The following is a 22,668-nucleotide window of genomic DNA, read 5'->3' as shown; positions in this document are numbered from 1 at the left end:
TGTTTGACCAAAAGGGTATCTTCAACCCGGTGGGATGATTGTCTCAGTGCTCACGGCGTTTTTGCCTGATTGGCATACCAATTCTGGGCTGTACATCCTTCGAACGGAAACTTTCTGATCGCCCCTTATAGCATTAATAAGTGGTTCCAAAACAGAATTAATCAGAATGACGCAGAATTATTATAAAGTTTCTGAGAAAAGAGGACTAGGAGTTCATGAAGACAACGTAGGATTAGTAAGAAAATCCGAAATGGGACACCTTTGGTTGTATATAGACTAACTTTGAAGACAGTTGACCGCTTCAAGTAATTAGAACGGGCATAGCAGTAGATGCCCGTCTACTAACAGCGAATAAAACATATTTTAGTTTGATCGATATCTTAAGGAAAGACTACTTAGTACAAATTTCCAAATTCACTTTAATCTATTAACTACACTGTAAGACGAAGAAAGAGAAAAGAAGGATTCACCACGAAGAAATTATACGAATGGGACAGAAATCGGTAGATGTGGTATCATGTAGCAACGCGTTATTGACTTGCCCAATTTGTGAAGCTCTTTCTCTTGACTAGATCATTCAATTTTTCTGAACTTGTAATCATTTGTTTCGCTGTACGTTTGAATCACATCTATGGATTTCCGTACCATTCGGATAATTCCTTTGTGGTGGGTCGCTTTTTCTTTTACTTAGAGTGTAGCGTGGAATGCAGGGGCAGAAAAAAATTAAGAATTAGGTGAGCTGTAGAATCATCGAAACGTCGTCGAAATGCTAAAGAAGAGACAGTTGAACTGAACTGGTCAAGTAGCAAGAAGGACAGATAATGGACTACCTAGAATCAAGGGCTCCCATACGGGTGGGCAAGGGGGAGGGGGCTCCCCATTCCCTACATCTCAGCCAAAGGGGGAAAAAATATAGTGTAGTCACGTGTTTTTCTGTTAAGAAAATAATTTGAAAGTCGGTATTATGCAGGGTTTTAATTGGGTCTTAGCCGGAACTTTTTTAAGAGTACTTACAAGTCGCCACTCGTCTTCCCAAATTAAAAATGCACCGTAGGTAGATGTCGAACGCATCCGCCATAGTTTCACAAGGAGTCCGTAGAAATCCGTTCGCCGTGCAGCTCGACAGCTCAACATGCCCCCGAACTCCGTCTGGCTTGTGTTGCGTCGACGTCTACAGATGAAACCATACAATATTCAGCTACAGCAAGTTTTTCGTGAAGGTGACAAACAACAACGTGTAGAGTTCTGTAATTTCGTTCTTGGCAAGATGGGTGGATGGCAGTTTTCCTCCACGCCTAATGTTTAGTGACGAGGCAACATTTCACTTAAATGGAAAGGTGAACCGTCATAATGTGACAATATGGGGTACGGAACAACCACATGAAGTTGTTCAACATGTGACTCTCTAAAATTTAATGTGTTTTGTGGAGTTTCACGGGAAAAGGTGTATGGTCCACTTTTCTTTGCCGAGAACATTGTTACAGGGAGCAAATATCTCGATATGCTTGAAAACTTTTTTTTCTATAGTTGGAGACTGATTCGAATGATTTCATTTACCAACAGGATGGGGCACCGCCACACTGGCATCTGGAAGCGCAGGAAATTTTAAATCAAAGGATACTGAGCGATAGATCGGTTGCACTGGAGCAAATGATTCAGCCCTACATTACTGGCCTCCGAGTTCGCCGGAGCTGACTGTATGTGATTATTTCTTGTGGGGGTTTATAAAAGACTCTGTTTATGTGCCTCCGTTACCAACAGCAGTGAATGAACTGAGACTTCACATAACAGCAGATGTGGAAGCTGTTGAAATGTTTCAAATGCCTCTGAGCACTACGGGACTTAACATCTGAGGTCATCAGTCACCTAGACTTAGAACTACTCAAACCTAACTAACATAAGGACATCACACACATCCATGCCCGAGGCAGGATTCGAACCTGCGACCGCAGCAGCAGCGCGGCTCCGGACTGAAGCGCCTAGAACCGCTCTGCCACAGCAGCCGGCGTGGAAGCTGTAACTCAAGACATGCTCGCTGCAGTGTGGGAACAATTTCAGTACCGCATTAACATATGTCGTGCATCTCAAGGTGGCCATATTGAACACCTATGAAAGCGTATGAAAGAAAAAAAACCTTGAGTTTCTCGTTCGTCAAAAAACAAAATTCATTGTATGTATTTATTAGTTTCAGAAATATAGAAGTGCGAAATCGGAACCCGCCAGGGTAGCCGAGCGCGTACCACGCTGCTTCCTGGACTCGGGTAGGCGCGCCGGCCCCGGATCGAATCCGCCCGGCGGATTAACGAGGGCCGAAGTGGCGGCCAGTCTGGATGTGGTTTTTAGGCTGTTTTCCACATCTCGCTAAGTGAATACCGGGCTAGTCCCATTGTTCCGCCTCAGTTACACGGCTCGCAGACATCTGAACACATTCACACTATTCCATGGATTACACTCGGCGCAGACGGGGTCCACTAATTCCGTCCCAAGGGGTACGGGGTGGCGGCAGGAAGGGCATCCGGCCACCCCTTAACCATTAACATGCCACATCCGGTTAACGATGGCTCGCCCTGCGTCACTGCGGGACAAGGCTCAAGCGACAGATAGATAGATGGACGTGCGAAATCGGATTATTCTTTTTGATACATCCTGAATTTCTCATGCACTAGCCATGGGAAATTGTAAATGTCAGGAAAAGGACAAAAAGTAATACAGTCAGTAAGGGCCAGGGCGTGAAGATGTGTAGAACGCAAGGAGTCAGTTCCTTTCCATTAGGCTGCGCTTGGTAGGCGTTAATGTTTTTGGAATATTTACATAAACGTCAAACACACTTAATACCATTCATTCATTGACCACATGTAGCGCTTTATTAAAGAAATGTATACATTTCGTCACAGATAAATGTTACTCACTTATTATAGCTTTAAAAAAATGGGCTACTTGTCGGAGGCGAGGTAAAGGAAATCAAAAGAAAAGCTGGTTTTTATTGTCACATGATGTTGCCATGGCAAAATATCCAGGGCAGATGTGGGATGTTGTGAAGGGAGTCTTCAGTCAAACACGATTATCGAGACAGTGAGCGGGTACGTATGACTTTCTTTTTTAAGCAGTGAGAGAGAGAGAGAAGGCAGAGAAGATGGCGCGGGTGGAGCCGGTCAGCGGGGCGTGAAGCGCAGCGGCTGCGGGGGCGGCGTGAGGGTGATCCCGCAGGCGCCGCGCAGGTCCGGGCCGGCGGCGGCGTCGGGGGCGGAGACGCGCAGGCGCTGCAGCAGCGCGCCGCAGTACAGCCACAGCACGACGCGCGCCAGCTCCTCGCCCACGCACATGCGCTTCCCTGCAACACGCACGCACGCAGCACTGAGCGCTCCCACTGACAGGCTTCAACAGGTGCAGTTAACAACGCTGCAAACGACTAAAGAGGCACCACTCCGTTTCTTTACGATGTGTACACAGCACAACATGTCGTTCCGGAGCCTTGAAATGTACACAGGTGTATTTTCTGGCGCTTAACGTAGCTCACATTAGCACATATCCAAATCCACAGTGCACGCTGATAAAGATTCCAGGTTCGAATCTCGGTCCAACACACAGTTTCAATCTTCCAGGAAGTTCCAAAACTGCGCGCACACTGGCCACTTAACGTAGGTAATGTACACCACTGGCCATTAAAATTGCTACTCCACGAGGATGACGTGCTACAGACGCGAAATTTAACCGACAGGAAGAAGATGCTGTGGTATGCAAATGATTAGCTTTTCAGAGCATTCACACAAGGTTGGCGCCGGTGGCGAGACCTACAACGTGCTGACATGAGGAAAGTTTCCAACCGATTTCTTATACACAAACAGCAGTTGACAGGCGTTGTCTGGTGAAACGTTGTTGTGATGCCTCGTGTAAGGAGGAGAAATGCGTACCATCACGATTCCGACTTTGATAACGGTCCGATTGTAGCCTATCGCGATTGCGGTTTATCGTATCGCGACATTGCTGCTCGCGTTGGTCGAGATCCAATGACTGATAGCAGAATGCGGAATCGGTGGGTTCAGGAGGGTAATACGGAACGCCGTGCTGGATCCCAACCGCCTCGAATCAGTAGCAGTCGAGATGACAGGCATCCGCATGGCTGTAACGCATCGTGCAGCCACGTCGCGATCCCTGAGTCGATGGGGATGTTTGCAATAGAACAACCATGTGCACGAACAGTTCGACGACGTTTGCAACAGAATGGACTATCAGCTCGGAGACCATGGCTGCGGTTACCCCTTAACGCTGCATCATGGACAGGAGAGCCTCCGATGGTGTACTCAACGACGAACCTGGGTGCACGAATGGCAAAACGTCATTTTTTCGGATGAATCCAGGTTCTGTTTACAACATCCTGATGGTCGCATCCGTGTTTGGCGACATCGCGATGAACGCACATTGGAAGCGTACATTCGTCATCGCCGTACTGGCATATCACCAGACGTGATGGTATGGGGTGCCATTGGTTACACGTCTCAGTCACCACTTGTTCGCATTGACGGCACTTTGAACTGTGGACGTTACATTTCAGATCTGTTACGACCCCTGGCTCTACCCTTCATTCGATCCCTGCGAAACCCTACATTTCAGCAGGATAATGCACGACCGCATGTGTACGGGCCTTTCTGGATACAGAAAATGTTAGGCTGTTGCCCTTGCCAGCACATTCTCCAGATCTCTCACCAATTGAAAACGTCTGGTCAATGGTGGCCGAGCAACTGGCTCGTCAGAATACGCCAGTCACTACTCTTGATGAACTGTGGTATCGTGTTGAAGCTGTATGGGCAGCTGTACCTGTACACGCCATCCAAGCTCTGTTTGACTCAATGCCCAGGCGTATTAAGGCCGTTATGACGGCCAGAGGTGGTTGTTCTGGGTACTGATTTCTCAGGATATATGCACCCAAATTGCGTGAAAATGTAATCACATGTCAGTTCTAGTATAATATATTTGTCCAATAAATACCCATTTATCATCTGCATTTCTTCTTGGTGTAGCAATTTTAATGGCCAGTAGTGTAGTTTCGTCCAGGTTTCCAGGTCTGAAGAGACATTGAATAATAAAACCTTACGGAATGTTTTACTATCATAATTTCCTGTCAGATTAAAACAATGTGCCGGAACGGTGCTCTGCCCAGGAACCTTGTCTTTCGTGGGCAAATCTCTTACCAACTGAGTTATATAGGCACACCTTCCTACACGCCGTCTCAGTTTTGCTTCCGCCAGCACCCCTCTCGTACCTTCCACACTTCACACAAGCTCTTCTGCGTATCTTGTGGGACTATAACACCTAGAAGCCTCGATGGCTTGAAATTTCTTGTCCTAATTAATGAGACCAGAAATATAAGACGAGCCAGTGCATCTTCATTGCTGTGAAAGATAACACGTAAAACTAAATCGTAGAAAGCGTCAGAAGCTTTTTAAGACTGATTGGAGATGATGTGATTGTCTATAAGAAAGTAGCAACCGTAGAGGACAGTATCCATTTGCAAAAATACCCACAGAAGATTGGTGAGATATGCAGGCTTTGGCAATTGACCCTTAACGTAAACAAATGTAACATACTGCGCACACACTCGAAAAGAAATTCACTACTCTACAACCACACCACTGATGACAAATTGTTGGAAACAGTATCTACCATACAATATCCTGAAGTAACTATAGAGAGAGACCTTAAGTGGAATGATCACATAAAACGAGTAGTTAGAAAAGCAGATTCCAGCTGAGATTCATATGAAGAATGTGAACGAAATGTAATTCATCCACGAAAGAAGTGGCTTGCTAAGCGCTTTTTTTCCGATTCTTGAGTAATGTTTATCAATCTGGGATTCTTACCAGGTAGAACTGATAGAGATATGGAAGATCCAAAGAAGAGCGGCGCATTTCGTCACGGGATCGTTTAGTCGGCGCGAGAGCGTCACAAAGATGCTCAACCAACTCCAGTAGCAGACACTACGAGAGAGGCCTTGTGCATCACGGAGAGGTTTACTCTCGACGTTTCGAGAGATTACTTTCCCGAAAGAGTCGAACAACATATTACTTACTCCCTCATACATCTCGCGAAATGACTACGACGAAAAGAGTCGAGGAATTAAAGCTAGTACAAAGACTTGCCGAGTACCATTTTTACCATGCACCGTTCGCGGTTGGGAGAGGGACGAGGGAATCAGTTAGTGGTACCACAAAGGCGCTCTTCCACAACCGTTCAGGTGGCTTGCGTAGTACTGACGTAGATGTAAATGTACTTGTGCCGTGGCGGCGGTATTCCCGATCGATTCTCGATCGTTGGGCCTCCGAGTGGTGTTTCTTTCTCGGCTGCGGGGCGCCTCCTGGCGGCGGGTGGCGCCGTCTCTGCCCGGTGGCGTGTTGTGTGCGCGGGCAGTCAAGTTTGGGCGCGAGCATTGCCTTTTGCGTCGGACGGTGGGTCCCTCCGCGCTGTCGCTGGACGGGGCTGGTGTTACTTGCTGCTCCCCGGGTCGGTGGTTGACGTCGTCGCCTGATTACCGGCTTTCCTGCCCTGTCTGACTGCGCCTTGCTGAGGCCTGGGTGGCGATAATCGTGCTGGATCGTCTTTCTCGCGGCGATTTCCCTGGACGGCACCTTGCCAGGAGCTTGTGGCTGTGCTGCTCCCGGACGTAGTTTACAGGGGAGTACTTTTCCGTCCTCGGAAGTTTGGTGCTGTTTGAGTGTTTCAGCGTGCTATGGCCGGATGAAGAAGATTATCTTCGTTGTTATGATTGTGTCGGAATCGTGGGCAAACCCCAGTGTTCGCGTTTCTCGGCTTTCTGTGGGGTGATGTACCTTACTTAGTATGTTTTTCTTTGCGTTCTATTGTGCCGTTGCAGAACTTTGTTTAACCTTTTCCCTCCTTACTCTTCTGCAGAGTGCCTTAGGATCCTGTGGCCTGTAATTTCGCTTGTGCCAAGATACGGGGTTTTGGGGGATAATTGATTAAATTATGTTTTGGAATTTATGGGATTGTGTTTGTGTGTCTGGAGGTTTTGGCTGGCCTGTGGCCGCACGATTTCCCATTTCCTCACCTGGGGGTCGTACGTAAAGTTTAAGTTGGGTGAATTTTGGTAGTTCCCGTCCAGTGGTTCGGAGTGCCCTGTGACGAATTTTTTTGCACCCTGCCTGTCCTATCTCCCTGGCTTAAGGTTCGCTCCTCTGTGCCCGTGCGCGAGTGTGTATGTGGGCGACGGTGATCGTTTCCTGACTTGATTGCCCTTTCTTACCGACTTCTCTGCATAGACTGCCAAATCTGTAATTTGGTCTATGCCATGTTATAGTTGCTTCAAGTTGGTCCGCACACTCCCCTTGGTAATGACATCTGCTCACCTATGAGATTGAATAATGTTTTGAACTATTGTTCGCCGTGTGTGTTAAATTTTAACTTGTATTTGAGTTTTGGTGTAATTTTATTTCGTCAACTGAGCTAAATTTATCTTGCCTACTGCTAACTAACCGGGTACGTAACAGGTTATATATATTTTTAATTGGGTCGCCTAACCATAACAATCAGGAGGACAAGTGAAACAGTCGTGAAACCCAAGTCTAACGAGTAACGTAAATCACGATTAAATTAATAGAGAGCATAGTTCGATTCAATACAAATCAAATTACAAAATGACGCCAACATTGGAGACGTACCAGAATATGCGGAAGACTATGGATTAAGCGCGACAAGATCTGGTTATCTGGGCAGCTCGCGAAATTAAAACGTTAATATTACAACAAGATGCTGCAAATTACAACGAAATTAAGCAACATAAGTTGCGTGGGAAAGTAAGCAAGCAACGACCTGCACAGAATTGGACTGCACTACCGTAATTGTGATACTTACATTCCCATAAACAGCTAGTGTGTTCCGACACGCGCCAGACGGTGGCTGGAGATGAACTATTGGCCTGGAGCAGAATTCTAGAAACTAAGTTCGCAGCCATCAATTCTCTATTTTCAACAAATTCTACATGGAGAGGACGACTCCATGCTGTTTGCCTATGTGACAGGCGAGAACTGTTGCTCAATCGAAGGTGAAAGAACACGTAACTCCCCTCCTTTTCCATACAAGACGCAAATTTTTAAGCTAGAAGTTGGTACTGGACCAAAGTAGTGTCTTCATGATTGGTCAACCTTATGCGCCAAGAACACTGTCCAGAGTGATGCATTACTGTTAGCTGAACCAAATTTTCTGAGCGAACACAAATGACTCTCCTATGCTGGATAGATGGTGCTGCGGCATTTGGCTCTTTGAAGTATGATGATGATGATGATGATGTTTGGTTTGCGGGGCGCTCGACTGCGCGGTCATCAGCGCCCATACAAAGTCCCAATTTTTACAGAGTCCAATGTTTTACACAGTCCAATCGAGCCACTGTCACGAATGATGACGATAAAAATGTGAAGACAACTCAAACACCCAGTCCCCGGGCAGAGAAAATCCCCAATTCGGCTGGGAATCGAACCCCGAACCCTGTGATATGAAGTATGTGCAGACAGGCACAGATGTAGGATGGCTGTGGCGTTCTTCGACGAAAAGGGGTGCAGGCACCTGCCTGGTATTCAGTAGCTGTGGAGTGGGTCAGAAATGTCAGGCTGAAATTAGAACACCGCGGTTCTCGTGAGAAACTCTCCCTGCTGTTATGTTTCCTGTAGTGGTGGAGATTAGCAGAAACTAAAAATACAGAGAAGCAGGAATATATATAGCAATAATAATAATATTGACTAAAGATGATTACGCTTTACGAAATTACCGCTACCGATATTTGGAAATGTTCTGTCTCTGAACGTTAACAAAAAAATATGAACAGACAAAGGGCGAGAAAGCCGAAGTGAATTCCGATTATGCTAAAACAGTTGCTAGTAAAACTCCCTACATCACACCCACAACTTAGCACTGCATGCTGACGAGTGACTCCTCAACTGCACATTGTTGTTTGCAGTTGTTAGTTCAAGTTGCCGCCGTAGTTACTGCTCCGAAGTCGCTTATACGCCAGGAATAAAACTGATCTTGGAACTTCTTGAACGGTCGGCGTACATACAAGCGGAATAAAAAAGAGCAAATGTCGAAGTAAATATATTCAACAGAGCATTGGACCACCTCCATTAGGAATCTTCCTAACAGATCAATTCTTTGTGCTGGACAGGTACTAGAACCTAGACAATTATCTTTCGAGAGTAATGTTCTTAACGAGTGTGCTGAGCAGACACTATTCAACCCCATCTTCACTATTCTGTTAGCGTCCCTCCTACCGTCTAAACCCAAATTTGATACTTTTTTCTTTAAGTACCACTGATATAATTACCAACGTCGGTTCCCATGTCTGTGCGGCTGGTCCCGGCGGAGGTTCGAGTCCTCCCTCTGGCATGGGTGTGTGTGTGTTTGTCCTTAGGATAATTTAGGTTAAGTAGCTTAGGGACTGATGACCTTAGCAGATAAGTCCCATCAGATTTCACACACATTTGAACATTTTTTTGGTTCCCATGTAAAAACGACGGCTGAATTATGAACAAGTGATCTTCTCGTTTTTTGAGTCATCAGTCTCCTGACTGATCAGATGCGGCCAAAACGAATACCCCTACTCCTCTTCGGAAAATCGTTGCACCCAACGTCCTTAATTATTTATTGTATTAATCCTCTCTGTCTTCCCCTAAAGCTCCTTCTAGTTCTATGGAAGCTACTCCCTGATGTCTTAACACACGTCGTATTATCCCGTTCCTTCTTGTCGGTGTTTTCCATTTCAGTGTATTCTTTGTTAGCCGCTTCTGTGGAGAACTTGCTCATTTCTTGTATTGTCAAAACGTCCAGGGTCCCGGTTAGCTCCCCAGCGACTTACCTTTTCGTTGATTATTCATTCTTTTTCTCGTGGTTACCTCATCCTTGGCAGTTTCCTCCCAGACATCCGAACAAGGGCCTAATCCACAGTTTTCTGCAAATAGAGAAATCTTCATGACACTTTTTCAACTACAGTTCACACGTACTGTGAACACAGATTTTGTGTCTTTAATGCAGTGGTTTCCATTGCCTTCTGCACCCAGATGGCGTTGATCGTTAAAGATTCTTCGACTTTTTAGTTCCCGAGCCCCAAGATAAGAGGCTGTCCTGAAACTCTGTCCGCTCCCTCTTTGACGAGGTCATTCGCAGATCGAGGCTGACCTTTTATACCGGAAGTATTTGGCCGCCATTGTTGAGGATTTTTATTAAGAATTTAAGCAGTTGCTGAGAAGCTAACCGGACCTTGGACGTCTTGATTACTACTCAAAATTGTTATTCCTACACCAGACATCTGGACAACTCAACTGAAGCTCTCGTGTATGCTATGGAGGGCCGCTATTTCTCGAAGAAAGCGTATTATAGGGCAAGAAGCAGCCACAGAAGGCGAATGAATCTTTCGCACTGTAGCGAATCTGTGAGGCGGTTCGCGGCTCTTGCCTGGATAGATCAGGTAATAAAAGCATTGTCAGCGATGGGCAAGGATCTCGGTTCCAGCAACGGTTCGGCAGAAAGCTTTAAGATGACAAGATGTTTCAAAACAGTTTACACTCTGACGAAGAGAGTAATTCATGAATTATCTCTCGTGTCCGTAACATTTTAAATTGATCTATTGACAACCAGAATATATATGGGTTTTGCACGTAGACATTTGTGGCGCGGGGTTCCGGTGGGTATGTAGTTTGGTTGGGGATTGTGCAACCAATTTTAATTTCCAGAATGAGATTTTCACTCTGCAGCAGGTGTGTGCGCTGATATGAAACTTCCTGGCAGATTAAAACTGTGCGCCCGACCGAGACTCGAACTCGGGACCTTTGCCTTTCGCGGGCAAGTGCTCTACCATCTGAGCTACCGAAGCACGACTCACGCCCGGTACTCACAGCTTTACTTCTGCCAGTATCTCGTCTCCTACCTTCCAAACTTTACAGAAGCTCTCCTGCGAACCTTGCAGAACTAGCACTCCTGAAAGAAAGGATATAGCGGAGACATGGCTTTGCCACAGCCTGGGGGATGTTTCCAGAATGAGATTTTCACTCTGCAGCGGAGTGTGCGCTGATATGAAACTTCCTGGCAGATTAAAACTGTGTGCCGGATCGAGACTCGAACTCGGGACCTTTGCCTTTCGCGGGCAAGTGCTCTACCATCTGAGCTACCGAAGGAGAGCTTCTGTAAAGTTTGGCAGAAGTAAAGCTGTGAGTACCGGGCGTGAGTCGTGCTTCGGTAGCTCAGATGGTAGAGCATTTGCCCGCGAAAGGCAAAGGTCCCGAGTTCGAGTCTCTGTCGGGAACTCAGTTTTAATCTGCCAGGAAGTTTCATATCAGCGCACACTTCGCTGCAGAGTGAAAATCTCATTCTGGAAACATCCCAAAGGCTGTGGCTAAGCCATGTCTCCGCTATATCCTTTCTTTCAGGAGTGCTAGTTCTGCAAGGTTCGCAGGAGAGCTTGGAAGGTAGGAGACGAGATACTGGCAGAAGTAAAGCTGTGAGTACCGGGCGTGAGTCGTGCTTCGGTAGCTCAGATGGTAGAGCACTTGCCCGCGAAAGGCAAAGGTCCCGAGTTCGAGTCTCGGTCGGGCACACAGTTTTAATCTGCCAGGAAGTTTCAATTTTAATTTCATTAACAGCACGAGCCATGCAGTTACCAGACTGCATGCATAAGATAAAACAACCAGGAGTTCGTTTCGATTTTGCAAATGACTTCACACCTGATTTAATAACATGAAATTTCGAAAAATAAGCTCTCGTCCCACCATAATACCGTGCTAAAGCCTGAAGGGGGAACCAATGAATGTACAGTCAGAATACCTTACTCTAATATACATATGTCATCCAACACAAATATTTCCCACACCGAAATTAACAAAATGGGCATTCAGTATAACCTGCAACAACACCCAGTAGGGTAAGGCTGCACAATAACATCCCGCTACGGCCAACAACTTAAGCAAACCAGAAATCAAGGACAATATACCCAACCTACAGTAATACAATAACGAAACCTACATTAGTTACCAAGTCATACACAAAAATACGAGGGCTATTCCGAAAGTAAGGTCCGATAGGTCGCGAAATGGAAACCACGGTAAAAATCAAAAATGTTTTATTTGCAACAGTTAGATACACCTTGCAGCTACTTATCTCCATAGTCGCCGACCCGACTTAGACGTGTATCGTAGCGTTGTACCAACTTTCCCATACCCTCGCTATAGAAGGCAGCCGCCAGTGCTCTCCGCCAACTCTCTACGCTGGCCTACGGCTCGTTGTCTTGTGCCGAAATGTTGTCTTCATAACCAGCGGTTCATGTGACCTGAGCTGAAACTCAGAGGGAGACAATTACGGGCTGTATTGTGGGTAATCTCACATTTCCATTTGAAAACGATGCAGGAGCATCTTCATTGCCCCTGCAGAATGCGGCTGAGAATTGTCTTGAAGACGAAACAGCACGACAGTTATGTAATGTTAGCTGCATAGCTTCAGGGGAAATTTCTCACCAGGCCCCCGTACTTGGCGGCAGACACTATTTTCTAGACATCTTTACGCACTCACTGCGAGCTCAGAAATGAGAAGAGCGACGTGATGCTAACTGGGGTTATACTAGAGACACTACCCAACACATCTGTGCAAAGCTTTATCGGATTTTCATAGTCGTTTCCATTTCGTGACCGATCGGACCTTACTTTCGGAATAGCCCTCGTAGCTTGAATAAGCATATTACCAAAACACATTTCCTCAGATAACTTACTGCTTTATAATATTCAGGCCACACACAGCCTCACCATGTTTCATCAAAATATAATAAACTGATACAAGGCACTGCTGCTCAAACTACAGGCCAATAGCGATCGCGCCGAATTTTGTCAGTTCAAAGCCTTGGCAATACATTACAGGCTCAAAAGTCAGCGCAACAGAATGGCACGGGTCACTCTTATGCCGGGTCTTCCAGTCGTGGTAACGGATATCTGTCTTTCGCAAACGCGTCCTGGATCCTAGCTGCCGAGTGCTCTGGACATGTGTAGGCAAACACCGTCTGCTACTCCAGCCACGGGATGCCTCGCATTAACAGGAGGCCACACCCTGTGTCGACGATAAGCAATTTCTTCCCTTGCTGCCACCATGCTATCCGCTCACATTCCAGGCGGCACTGTGGAGCTTCCCCAAGGATGCATTCCCTTTCGCCGGTGGATTCCAACTTCTCTTTCTCCACTGCAGCTCCTGTCACAGACCAGACGCGGCACTCACTGCATTCGACGCGTGCTGCTAGCGATCCAATGCGTGTCCCGCCACAGAATAGTCGCAAAGCGGGAAACACAAATGTGCCACAAGACACGGCACATCTTCTATAAAGTGTAAGCCCACAAGTGACAGTAATAGCACGAGATGGATTTTGGCTGCAGTGGAGTGTATTAACAAAATTTCACATACGACTGAGGAATTTCAGTTCGCAAATCAGATGTACTTGCATCACACAGCCTGTTTTTGAAATTAGGTGCGGCAAAGGAATGCCGAAGATTGCACTGGTAAATCGGATAACTAGTGAAGACTATATTGAAGACTAGACTGATAGAACACGTTCCCGAGGCATCAAGGAATAATGAATTTAGTAATGATGGGAAGTCTGAGGCGGCAAAATCTGTACAGAGCGAACAAATCCGGACCACAGTAAGCTGGTTGAAGTGAATGTAGATTAGAGATGTTACGCAGATGAAGATCGTTCGACAGGACGTAGTAGAGAGAAGAGTGCATCGAACGAGTCCGCCGATCTTCAGAGCTTACGTGGGGTGGCGTCAAATCCCACTCGCAGCTGTGAACAGAATCGATACGCTGTTTGCGATGTGCGGTGCGACAGACAAATTACGCGACGTTTTATTCCATAGATTTACTCTGAGCGTTTCTTGGCGGAGCCGAATTAATCCTCTGCCCCGCTACACTTGTGGTGATGGGACGCCATGTTCGCTCTGACTCACGAGACAGGGTTTATTTTTCCAGTACTCCAATGTTAATATGAAAAGCCCTGTAGCAGTTCAGCTGCCTACAGAAAGACCCCCAACTCTGGCCACTGCACTGGAATATGTACACTATCTCCATCTGATTCCTTATAACTTCTGCCGAAAACTTCCCCTCAGCTAAAGAGGAATACAGTTCACCATAGACAGATGAAAGACACCCGAAAAAATAATTCTCAAATCTCCACAGACACAATGGAATCTATTTGCTTAAATTAAATCCTGCCAGATCCGTTTTGCTAAGTGAACACTACCTCTAACTAACGGTTCCACGCTCTTATACGGGGCGTCTCAGGAGTAATGGTCAGTATTCAGGGATACGAAAGGAACGATCATTCGAACCAAAAAGTCTAGTAAACACTTCCAAAAGCTTATTTCCAATAATGGCAAGTCAGACCCAATAGACCTTCTTCCCAATCCATTTTCGAGCATTCGGAAAAGATCAAGCCATCATCTCCTGGTTAGAGAGACCTTTTTATCCCCTGACCACTGAAATAGGCTCCGGCGCTTGAGCAGCACGCAGACAAGACCAGGAAATGATATGTTGTGGAATGACTACTAATATACACCCTAAGGTTGAAAAGGAAGGAGAGCCGAGAAAAGAAAAGAAGGAAGTAGTGTGAGCATTAGCTCCTCTTACCTGTCTGGAAAGGTATGAAGTTGTCGCGGCGCACTACGTGGCCGTCGTCGTCCAGGAAGCGGGCCGGGTTGAAGCGCTCTGGCTCGGGCCACGCCTCGGGGTCCATGTGGATGGCCCACAACAACGGCAGCACCATGGTGCCCTTCGGCACGTGGAAGCCGCCCAGCGTCATGTCCTGAGGACACACACCGCACTCAGCGCGCTCCACGGTTCTCCCTCCACATTTACGTCAGTAATCGTCGGTGAGTCAAACGAAAACATTAAATATTTTTAAAAGTATTATTTATTGTGCAGAAGTGGTACAAAGCTGTTTCACTTTTCAACATAAACTCCCCCACGCTCAATGCAAATCCTCCAGCGCTTACAAAGTGCATAAATTCGTTTAGAAAAAAATTCTTTTGTTAGTCCGCGCAACCACGCATGCACCGCGTGGCGTACCTCTTCATCAGAACGGAACTTCTTTCCTCCCATTGCGTCTTTGAGTTGTCCAAACATACGGAAATCACTTAGTGATGAGGAATGGCGCCATTCCTTGGTCGCTCTCTTCGTTCCCGGTTGGTGGAAGTGAACCCAGGTTTCGTCCCCAGTAACGATTCTTGCAAGGAAGCCATCACCTTCTCGTACAAAGCGCCGAAGAAGTTCTTAGCAAGGATCAACAAGTCGTTCTCTCATTTCAGGAGTCAGCTACCGTGCCACCCATCTTGCAGACACTTTGTGGCACTGGAGCACATCGTGCACAATGTGGTGTGCTGACCCATGAATAATCTGTAAACATGCTGCAATGTCATTCAGTGTGACTCGGCGGTTTTCCTTCTCTATGGCTTCAACTGCTGTAATGTTCTGTGGAGTCACAAATCGTTGTGCCTGACCTGTACGAGGAGCATCTTTCACTGAAGTCACACCATTTGCGAACTTCCTACTCGTTTCGTAGACTTTCTGCTGTGACAAACATGCATCACCGTACTTAACCTTCATTCATCGAACTTCAATAGGTTTCACACCATCACTACGCAAAAACCGAACAACAGAACGCTGTTCTTCCCTGGTGCAAGTCGCAAGTGGTGTGGCCATCTTTATACTGATACCGCGACGGTATGTGTGCATCTGCACTATGCTGCCACCTACAGGTCATTCTGCACGCTGTTTGTAACACGCTTACCAACTTACAGGATAACGGCGCGAAATTTAGATTTGTTATTACAAGTTTAAGGTTTTCATTTGACTCACCCTCGTACTTTGTTGAGTAAGATCTGGATACGTTATGGACCCGTTCACTTCCTGAGGCGGTGTTCAGAGATAAGTCATTTCTAAATGCTAAAGTACTGCGATTACACGTTGAAGAGTTCATTCTGACGCACGCGGAAATTATTCCCAGTAATTAAGTACTTAATTTACATGTTGGGACTACACCTATGGAACGTTCTCTGCTGATCTACATTTATCGACGTTTATCGAACGTTTCAATGGAAACCGCCCGAGTTCGGTGTCTACCATCTCCTTAGTAACCAGCAATTTCGTACATCTGTGGCATGTCGTGTGCTGGACATCACCTATCGATACTCACCGCCATCTTTTTGGAAATCGTACTGCTGCTGCACTTTTGAAACAGTGTCCACCATTTCCATAGAAACCGACAGCATCGTAACCATTTTTCCAGCACGCCACCAGAGAGCGACCTATACACAACGAACGTGAAGTTTATTTGTTTCATTTTTAAAGTCCTTAGTATATTTATTTGACAATAGCTGCAGTAACAAGCTGTTTCTTCTTTATTACACAATTATTCTACGTAATTTTGACGTTTACTAATAAGTACATCTTTTCGAATAGAACTCTTTCAACTTATGCCTGATTCGCTAATGCTGACATCTTGCTGTCAGCACTAGGCGGAGACTCCAGATTTAAGAAATTCAAATGGTTCAAATGGCTCTGAGCACTATGGGACTTAACATCTATGGTCATCAGTCCCCTAGAACTTAGAACTACTTAAACCTAACTAACCTAAGTACATCACACACATCCATGCCCGAGGCAGGATTCGAACCTGCGACCGTAGCAGTCGCGCGGCTCCAGACTCAGCGCCTAGAACCGCTAGACCACCGCGCCAGATTTAAGAAATACCTACGCTGCACTCTCCAGCAGCTGACTACGGTCATTCAGCGGTTCTTACTCCGTGTACAGCTATTGTCCATCAATATGGGTATATCTATGTTTTGTAATTTTATAGATAATTTTAAGTTCATTTTTTGTGTCTCTCTAATTTATATCCTGTATCATATTACAGGTTTGAACGTCTGAAGATGATCATGTTGTGATCGAAAGCGGTCACCTTGTAATACACGTCTGTTTAGATTGTTTTATAATTAATTTCGAATTCAGTATCCGATTCGGTGCTATTGGTCATCTACAAGAATTGCAACCCGTAAGAAGCAGCTGCTACAGTTATTTGTGTGATAAAACTGGTGCACTTGACGCCAGTTCAGAGAAGAGACCACCAAAATTTCCGTCTTGTCTTACTCATAGCCATACTGTCTCCCCACCTGGGTTCTATCATTCTTCCCGTCACGGCTTTTTTCGACCAATAGGAGCATTCCTCTTATTTTGTGGAAACACTCTCTACCAATCGCAAGGTCCCTACGATTAAATTGGGTCGAAACTTTGGCTCTTTTCTCCTTCCTAGCCCATTTCCGCCAATCTGAGGTTTTGTGCCCGTTCCAGGGACCTAAATGCGTACATTGACTCTCTCACGTGTGTAGCACTCGCTCTCCCCATCTCAGTCACCTGGTCGGTCGTTGACCTTCCGCTTGGGACTCCCCTTTAAGTGGTTTCCGTGGTACCCCCTGTAGTGCGGCCTTGCCTCTGCTCGCCCCTCTGAAATTCCAAACTAAAATGCCTCTCACTGCTTGTTGCACCTTCTGCTCATAGATATGCATTATATAGGAGCGGTGTATTAATGACCCTCGACTGAGTGCCATCCCTGTTTTGCATTACATACTGATAGGCAAATTTGCTCATAATCGCCGAATTAAGTTAGGTGTCATATTCACCTTCCCATTGCGATGTATAAATCTCTCATGTAAGGTGCGAATCTGACCATTTATTCTGCCACCTTACAGCTTGTCTGAATAAATCGTCATTCATATGCAAGTATTTTGCTCCTGTATGATGATTTTTTTATTTACGCTATTGTAGCACTTTGACAATTTTTATAATGTTCACCAAGAAAGATGATTGAAAATAAATTTATCGATAAACATTGGGGTTACACATTGGAACATTTTGAAAATGAGCAACAGGAAAGGATAATTAAATAGCAAAATGTACACAAACACTATACACTTTCTCTGGAAACAGAACATGATAATTTTTGCGGTAAAGAAGTCTGTCACGATACTGCAACAACTTGTTCGGAGTGGTATGGTGTAAGGAAAGCGCTGCGGCCGCTGCCTTGGCGCAGCACTGTGAGTACCTGGAGGACGCCGTGGGGGATGCCGACGGGCACGACGGTGCGGATGCGCTGCGTCTCCAGGATGGCCGCCTCGAGCCGCGGCAGCGAGCCGCAGTCCTCCAGGCAGGGCCGCCGGCCCAGCGCGCGCAGCTCCTCCCACACCAGCTCCTGCGGGCACGGCACAGGGGAAGGCGGAGAGATCAGAGCTCTGCTTCCTGGCTACTTGCTGGTCGCTTCAGGGGCAGTGGGACTGGAGAAGGACACCGACCTTGACATTGTTTCTATTCAAGCATGCACTACTGGCCATTAAAATTGCTACACCAAGAAGAAATGCAGATGATAAACGGGTATTCATTGGACAAATATATTGTACTAGAACTGACATGTGATTATATTTTCATACAATTTGGGTGCATAGATATTGAGAAATCAGTACCCAGAACAACCACCTCTGGCCGTCATAACGGCCTTGATACGCCTGGGCATTGGGTCAAACAGAGCTTGGATGGCGTGCCCATGCAGCTTCAACACGATAGCACAGTTCATCAAGAGTAGTGACTGGCGTATTGTGACGAGCCAGTTGCTCGGCCACCATTGACCAGACGTTTTCAGTTGGTAAGAGATCTGGATAATGCGCTGGCCAGGGCAGCAGTCGAACATTTTCTGTATCCAGAAAGGCCCGTACAGGACCTGCAACATGCGGTCGTGCATTATCCTGCTGAATGTAGGGTTTCGCAGGGATCGAATGAAGGGCAGAGCCACGGGTCGTAACACATCTGAAATGTAACGTCTACTGTTCAAAGTGCCGTCAATACGAACAAGAGGTGACCGAGACGTGTAACCATTGGCAACTCATACCATCGCGCCGGGTGATACGCCAGTAAGGCGATGACGAATACACGCTTCCAATGTGCGTTCACCGCGATGTCGCCAAACACGGATGCGACCATCATGATGCTATAAACAGAACCTGTATTCATCCGAAAAAATGACGTTTTGCCATTCGTGCACCCAGGTTCCTCGTTGAGTACACCATCGCAGGCGCTCCTGTCCGTGATGCAGCGTCAAGGGTCACCGCAACCATGGTCTCCGAGCTGATAGTCCATGCTGCTGCAAACGTCGTCGAACTGTTCGTGCAGACGGTTGTTGTCTTGCAAACGTCCGCATCTGTTGACTCAGGGATCGAGACGTGTCTGCACGATCCGTTACAGCCATGCAGATAAGATGCCTGTCATCTCGACTGCTAGTGATAGGAGGCGGTTGGAATCCAGCACGTCGTTCCGTATTTCCCTCCTGAACCCACCGATGCCCTATTCTGCTAACAGTCATTGGATCTCGACCAACGCGAGCAGCAATGTCGCGATACGTTAAACGGCAATCGCGATAGGCTACAATGCGACCTTTATCAAAGTCGGAAACGTGATGGTACGTATTTATCCTCATTAAACGATGTATCACATCAACGTTTCACCAGGCAACGCCAGTCAACTGCTGTTTGTGTATGAGAAGTCGGTTGGAAACATTCCTCATGTCAGCCACCGGCGCCAACCTTGTGTGTATGCTCTGATAAGCTAAACATTTGCATATCACAGCATCTTCTTTCTGTATGTTAAATTTCGCGTCTGTAGCACGTCATCGTCGTGGTGTAGCAATTTTAATGGCCAGTAGTGTACTTGTATGTGGGGAAACCACAGTCACGACGCAAATAAGTGGATACACCGGCTCATATTGTTTTTCCCGCACTAATCGTCCTCGGACCGGACGGATTTAATAATTTGCCAATGTCTTTGCTAACGTGTCTACGTTCCACAGAGTCCTTTCTATAACTTGCACCAAGCTAGTAGAGGGGTGCCATCGCATTCCGTTGCGGAAAGCTGGGAGGGTTGTGACATAATACGACGTGAGTCTGCGTTACTGTACTGAAGCGAACAAGTTACAACACGTCCAGCCACGCTGCTGCTCCCGGGCCTGGGACATTGTCAGTGCAGCGTGATACGAGGCCCAGGCCGCCGCAGTGGTGAGCTGGTACCACGCACACAGTGAGAATAACAATACGTTTCTCTAACAGAACTCATACATCAGCCGAAGGCGTCGCTACAATGGTGTGTGATGTCTTCATGGAGCTGAGGTCACACAGCATAACCACGGTGGCGTGCTAGACGTGCACAGACGTCAGCTGTCGGAGTTGCTCGCATCAGCAGCCTTATAAACGAAGCAGCGCCGGAGGCTCACAGACAGTTCAAGGAGCGGAAGCGTCGACCACCAACACTTGGTGACAACAGGTCAGGAATGAAGCATCCTCAGTCTCGGTCGGTGGACCGAGGACCCCTGGGAGTTATCTGCTGGCTGGCCTCAGGCGATTCCAGGACACAACTCAGGGGTCTTTGGTTCACAGACCGAGCCCGAGGGTTTCACATTCATACCCTACTGTCTCCTGGTGTTGGTGGTCGGCGCTTTCACGACTTCAGCTGTTTGCGAACCGCTGGCGCTGTTCCGGTAATGAGGCTGCTGAAGCAAGCAACTTCGACAGCTGACATTCGTGCACATCCGGCACGCCACCATTGTTATGCCGATGCGGCATCGGCTGCGTGGAGACAGCACACACCACTGTAGTGGCGCCTTCGGCTGCTCTATGAACTTTTTAAAGAAACGTATAGTTATTGTCACTGTCCTTGTGATTCCTCGAGCACCGAAGAGATGATTAATCATACCTGCTGCCTTGCCTTCCATCCTGCATCAACAAAAAGGCCTGTAACGACGTCGCCGGCCGGGGTGGCCGGGCGGTTCTAGGCGCTACAGTCTAGAACCGCGCGACCACTACGGTCGCAGGTTCGAATCCTGCCTCGGGTGTGGATGTGTGTCGCGTCCTTAGTTAGGTTTAAGTAGTTCTACGTTCTAGGGGACTGATGACCTTAGCAGTTAAGTCCCATAGTGTTCAGAGCAATTTGAACCATTTTTGTAACGACGTCAGCAACATTCGGAACCATCCTGACCCAGTTACAACTTCCTTCCTGCATCTTTTCAGTCTGTCTGTTGACACGCAGAAATCCACTGATGGTGATTATAAACGTACAAATTAGGGAAAGAGAGTAATAGTGCCTTTTCTGCCTACAGAGGTACACCACAAATGCAATTATCTAAGCGTTGCAGATCACAAAGTAGTGAGTGTCGTGTTTTGCCACCATACTTTCGGTAGCAGATGTTACGCTGTTGAGCACAGGGAACGAAGGTTACATTTTAAGATATCAACGACGGGAACCGTATTAGAGACCGAATATATGACAGGTCATCACGTAGGGGTTTTTAAACATTATTTCATTTTGCTGTCGTTCTGGGCGTGAGAAGTCAACTTAATATTCGCAGGTTCGACAGGTACAGCTCGAAATGCTGAGCGATAAATACGAAGGAGTTTTCAGTCAACAAAGATCAGACGCATCAGGAGCTAGTTACATTACATAGAAGCAGTGTATCACGAGTAAACCCCACGTGGCGGGGCCTCGTGACAGCTGACACCAAGGAGTATGGGAAAATGGAAACCCATATTAACGTACCGAATTCGTTTATGTCAATTATCCGTCAGAAAGTGCAGTATGAAAAAACCTTTATTGCTATTACTAAAACGTGGACTATTGTTTTTAATGGTGTTATGTGTATTACTTTCAAATGGATATACTTCAGTACCATTTTTGATATGGTTAACGGGAGATTAAAACTGTGTGCCGGACCGAGACTCGAACTCGGGACCTTTGCCTTTTGCGGGCAAGTGCTCTACCAACTGAGCTACCCAAGCACGACTCACGCTCCGTCCTCGCAGCTTTACTTCTGCCAGTATCTCGTCTCCTACCTTCCAAACTTTACAGAAGCTCTCCTGCGAACCCTGCAGAACTAGCACTCCTGAAAGAAAGGATATTGCGGAGACATGGCTTAGCCACAGCCCGGGGGATGTTTCCAGAATAAACAAAAATGCACTGATGATATCACAGAGGTGCTGAAACATGTTTGGAAAAAAATCAGTGTGTATACAAAAAGCCGGACCCTATAGCCTGCTCAATGTAACATACAGGGTAGGGCAAATAAAAATGGCCTGGAGAACAGAGTTACAGGTAGAAAGAAACACAGCACAAGAAAGGAAATTCAGTACTAACATGTCTATAGCAGATGTTGAACGTGACCACCTTTCATCTCTTGGCACTTCTGGGCCCTGGTCAGCAAGGAGGATAAAAGCTGGATTGCAGGAATTGCTGCAGTGTCATCCGAAATGTTTTGCAGCAGTTCTTTAAGACTATGAGGGTTGCTGCGATACACCTTAGACTTGAGGGCTCCCCATAAAAAGTGATCGCACACTGACAGAGCGGGTGACCTGGGTGGCCAGCTATGGCCGCGACCAGACTGACCTCTGCCAACAACTCTGTCAGGCTTGAAGACAGTGTGAATGTGCTCCACGTTCAGCGGGCCGAATGGGCAGTTGCTCTATCCTGTTGGAAGTAACTATCGGTGTTTTCATACTCCGGTAACGCTGCCACAAATGGTCCGGTTCACTTTTATTCGCCCCACCTTGTAGA

At 46.7% G+C, this 22,668-nt stretch overlaps 1 protein-coding gene and 1 non-coding gene across 2 annotated transcripts in view; both read right to left on the bottom strand.

The window, feature by feature from the left end:
• Positions 1-2,854: 2,854 nt before the first annotated feature.
• LOC126235970 (cytochrome P450 306a1) overlaps positions 2,855-22,668 on the bottom strand; it is a 417,442-nt gene continuing 397,628 nt past the window's right edge. Inside the window, exons 6-8 of the mRNA XM_049944945.1 lie at positions 18,128-18,274; positions 14,659-14,833; positions 2,855-3,331 (exon numbers count right to left, since the gene is read on the bottom strand). Of these exons, the coding sequence (XP_049800902.1) occupies positions 3,153-3,331; positions 14,659-14,833; positions 18,128-18,274 (501 nt within the window). The 3' untranslated portion in view covers positions 2,855-3,152. The remainder of the gene's footprint in view (positions 3,332-14,658; positions 14,834-18,127; positions 18,275-22,668) is intronic.
• On the bottom strand, positions 21,823-21,897 carry Trnal-caa (transfer RNA leucine (anticodon CAA)). Its single transcript has one exon. It is a non-coding gene; the product is annotated as a tRNA-Leu (tRNA).

This window comes from Schistocerca nitens, chromosome 1 (genome assembly GCF_023898315.1).
Source record: "Schistocerca nitens isolate TAMUIC-IGC-003100 chromosome 1, iqSchNite1.1, whole genome shotgun sequence".
Lineage (NCBI taxonomy): Eukaryota > Metazoa > Arthropoda > Insecta > Orthoptera > Acrididae > Schistocerca > Schistocerca nitens.
The sequence above is the reverse complement of the archived record's forward strand: the minus strand, read 5'-3'. Positions and strand labels throughout refer to the sequence as shown.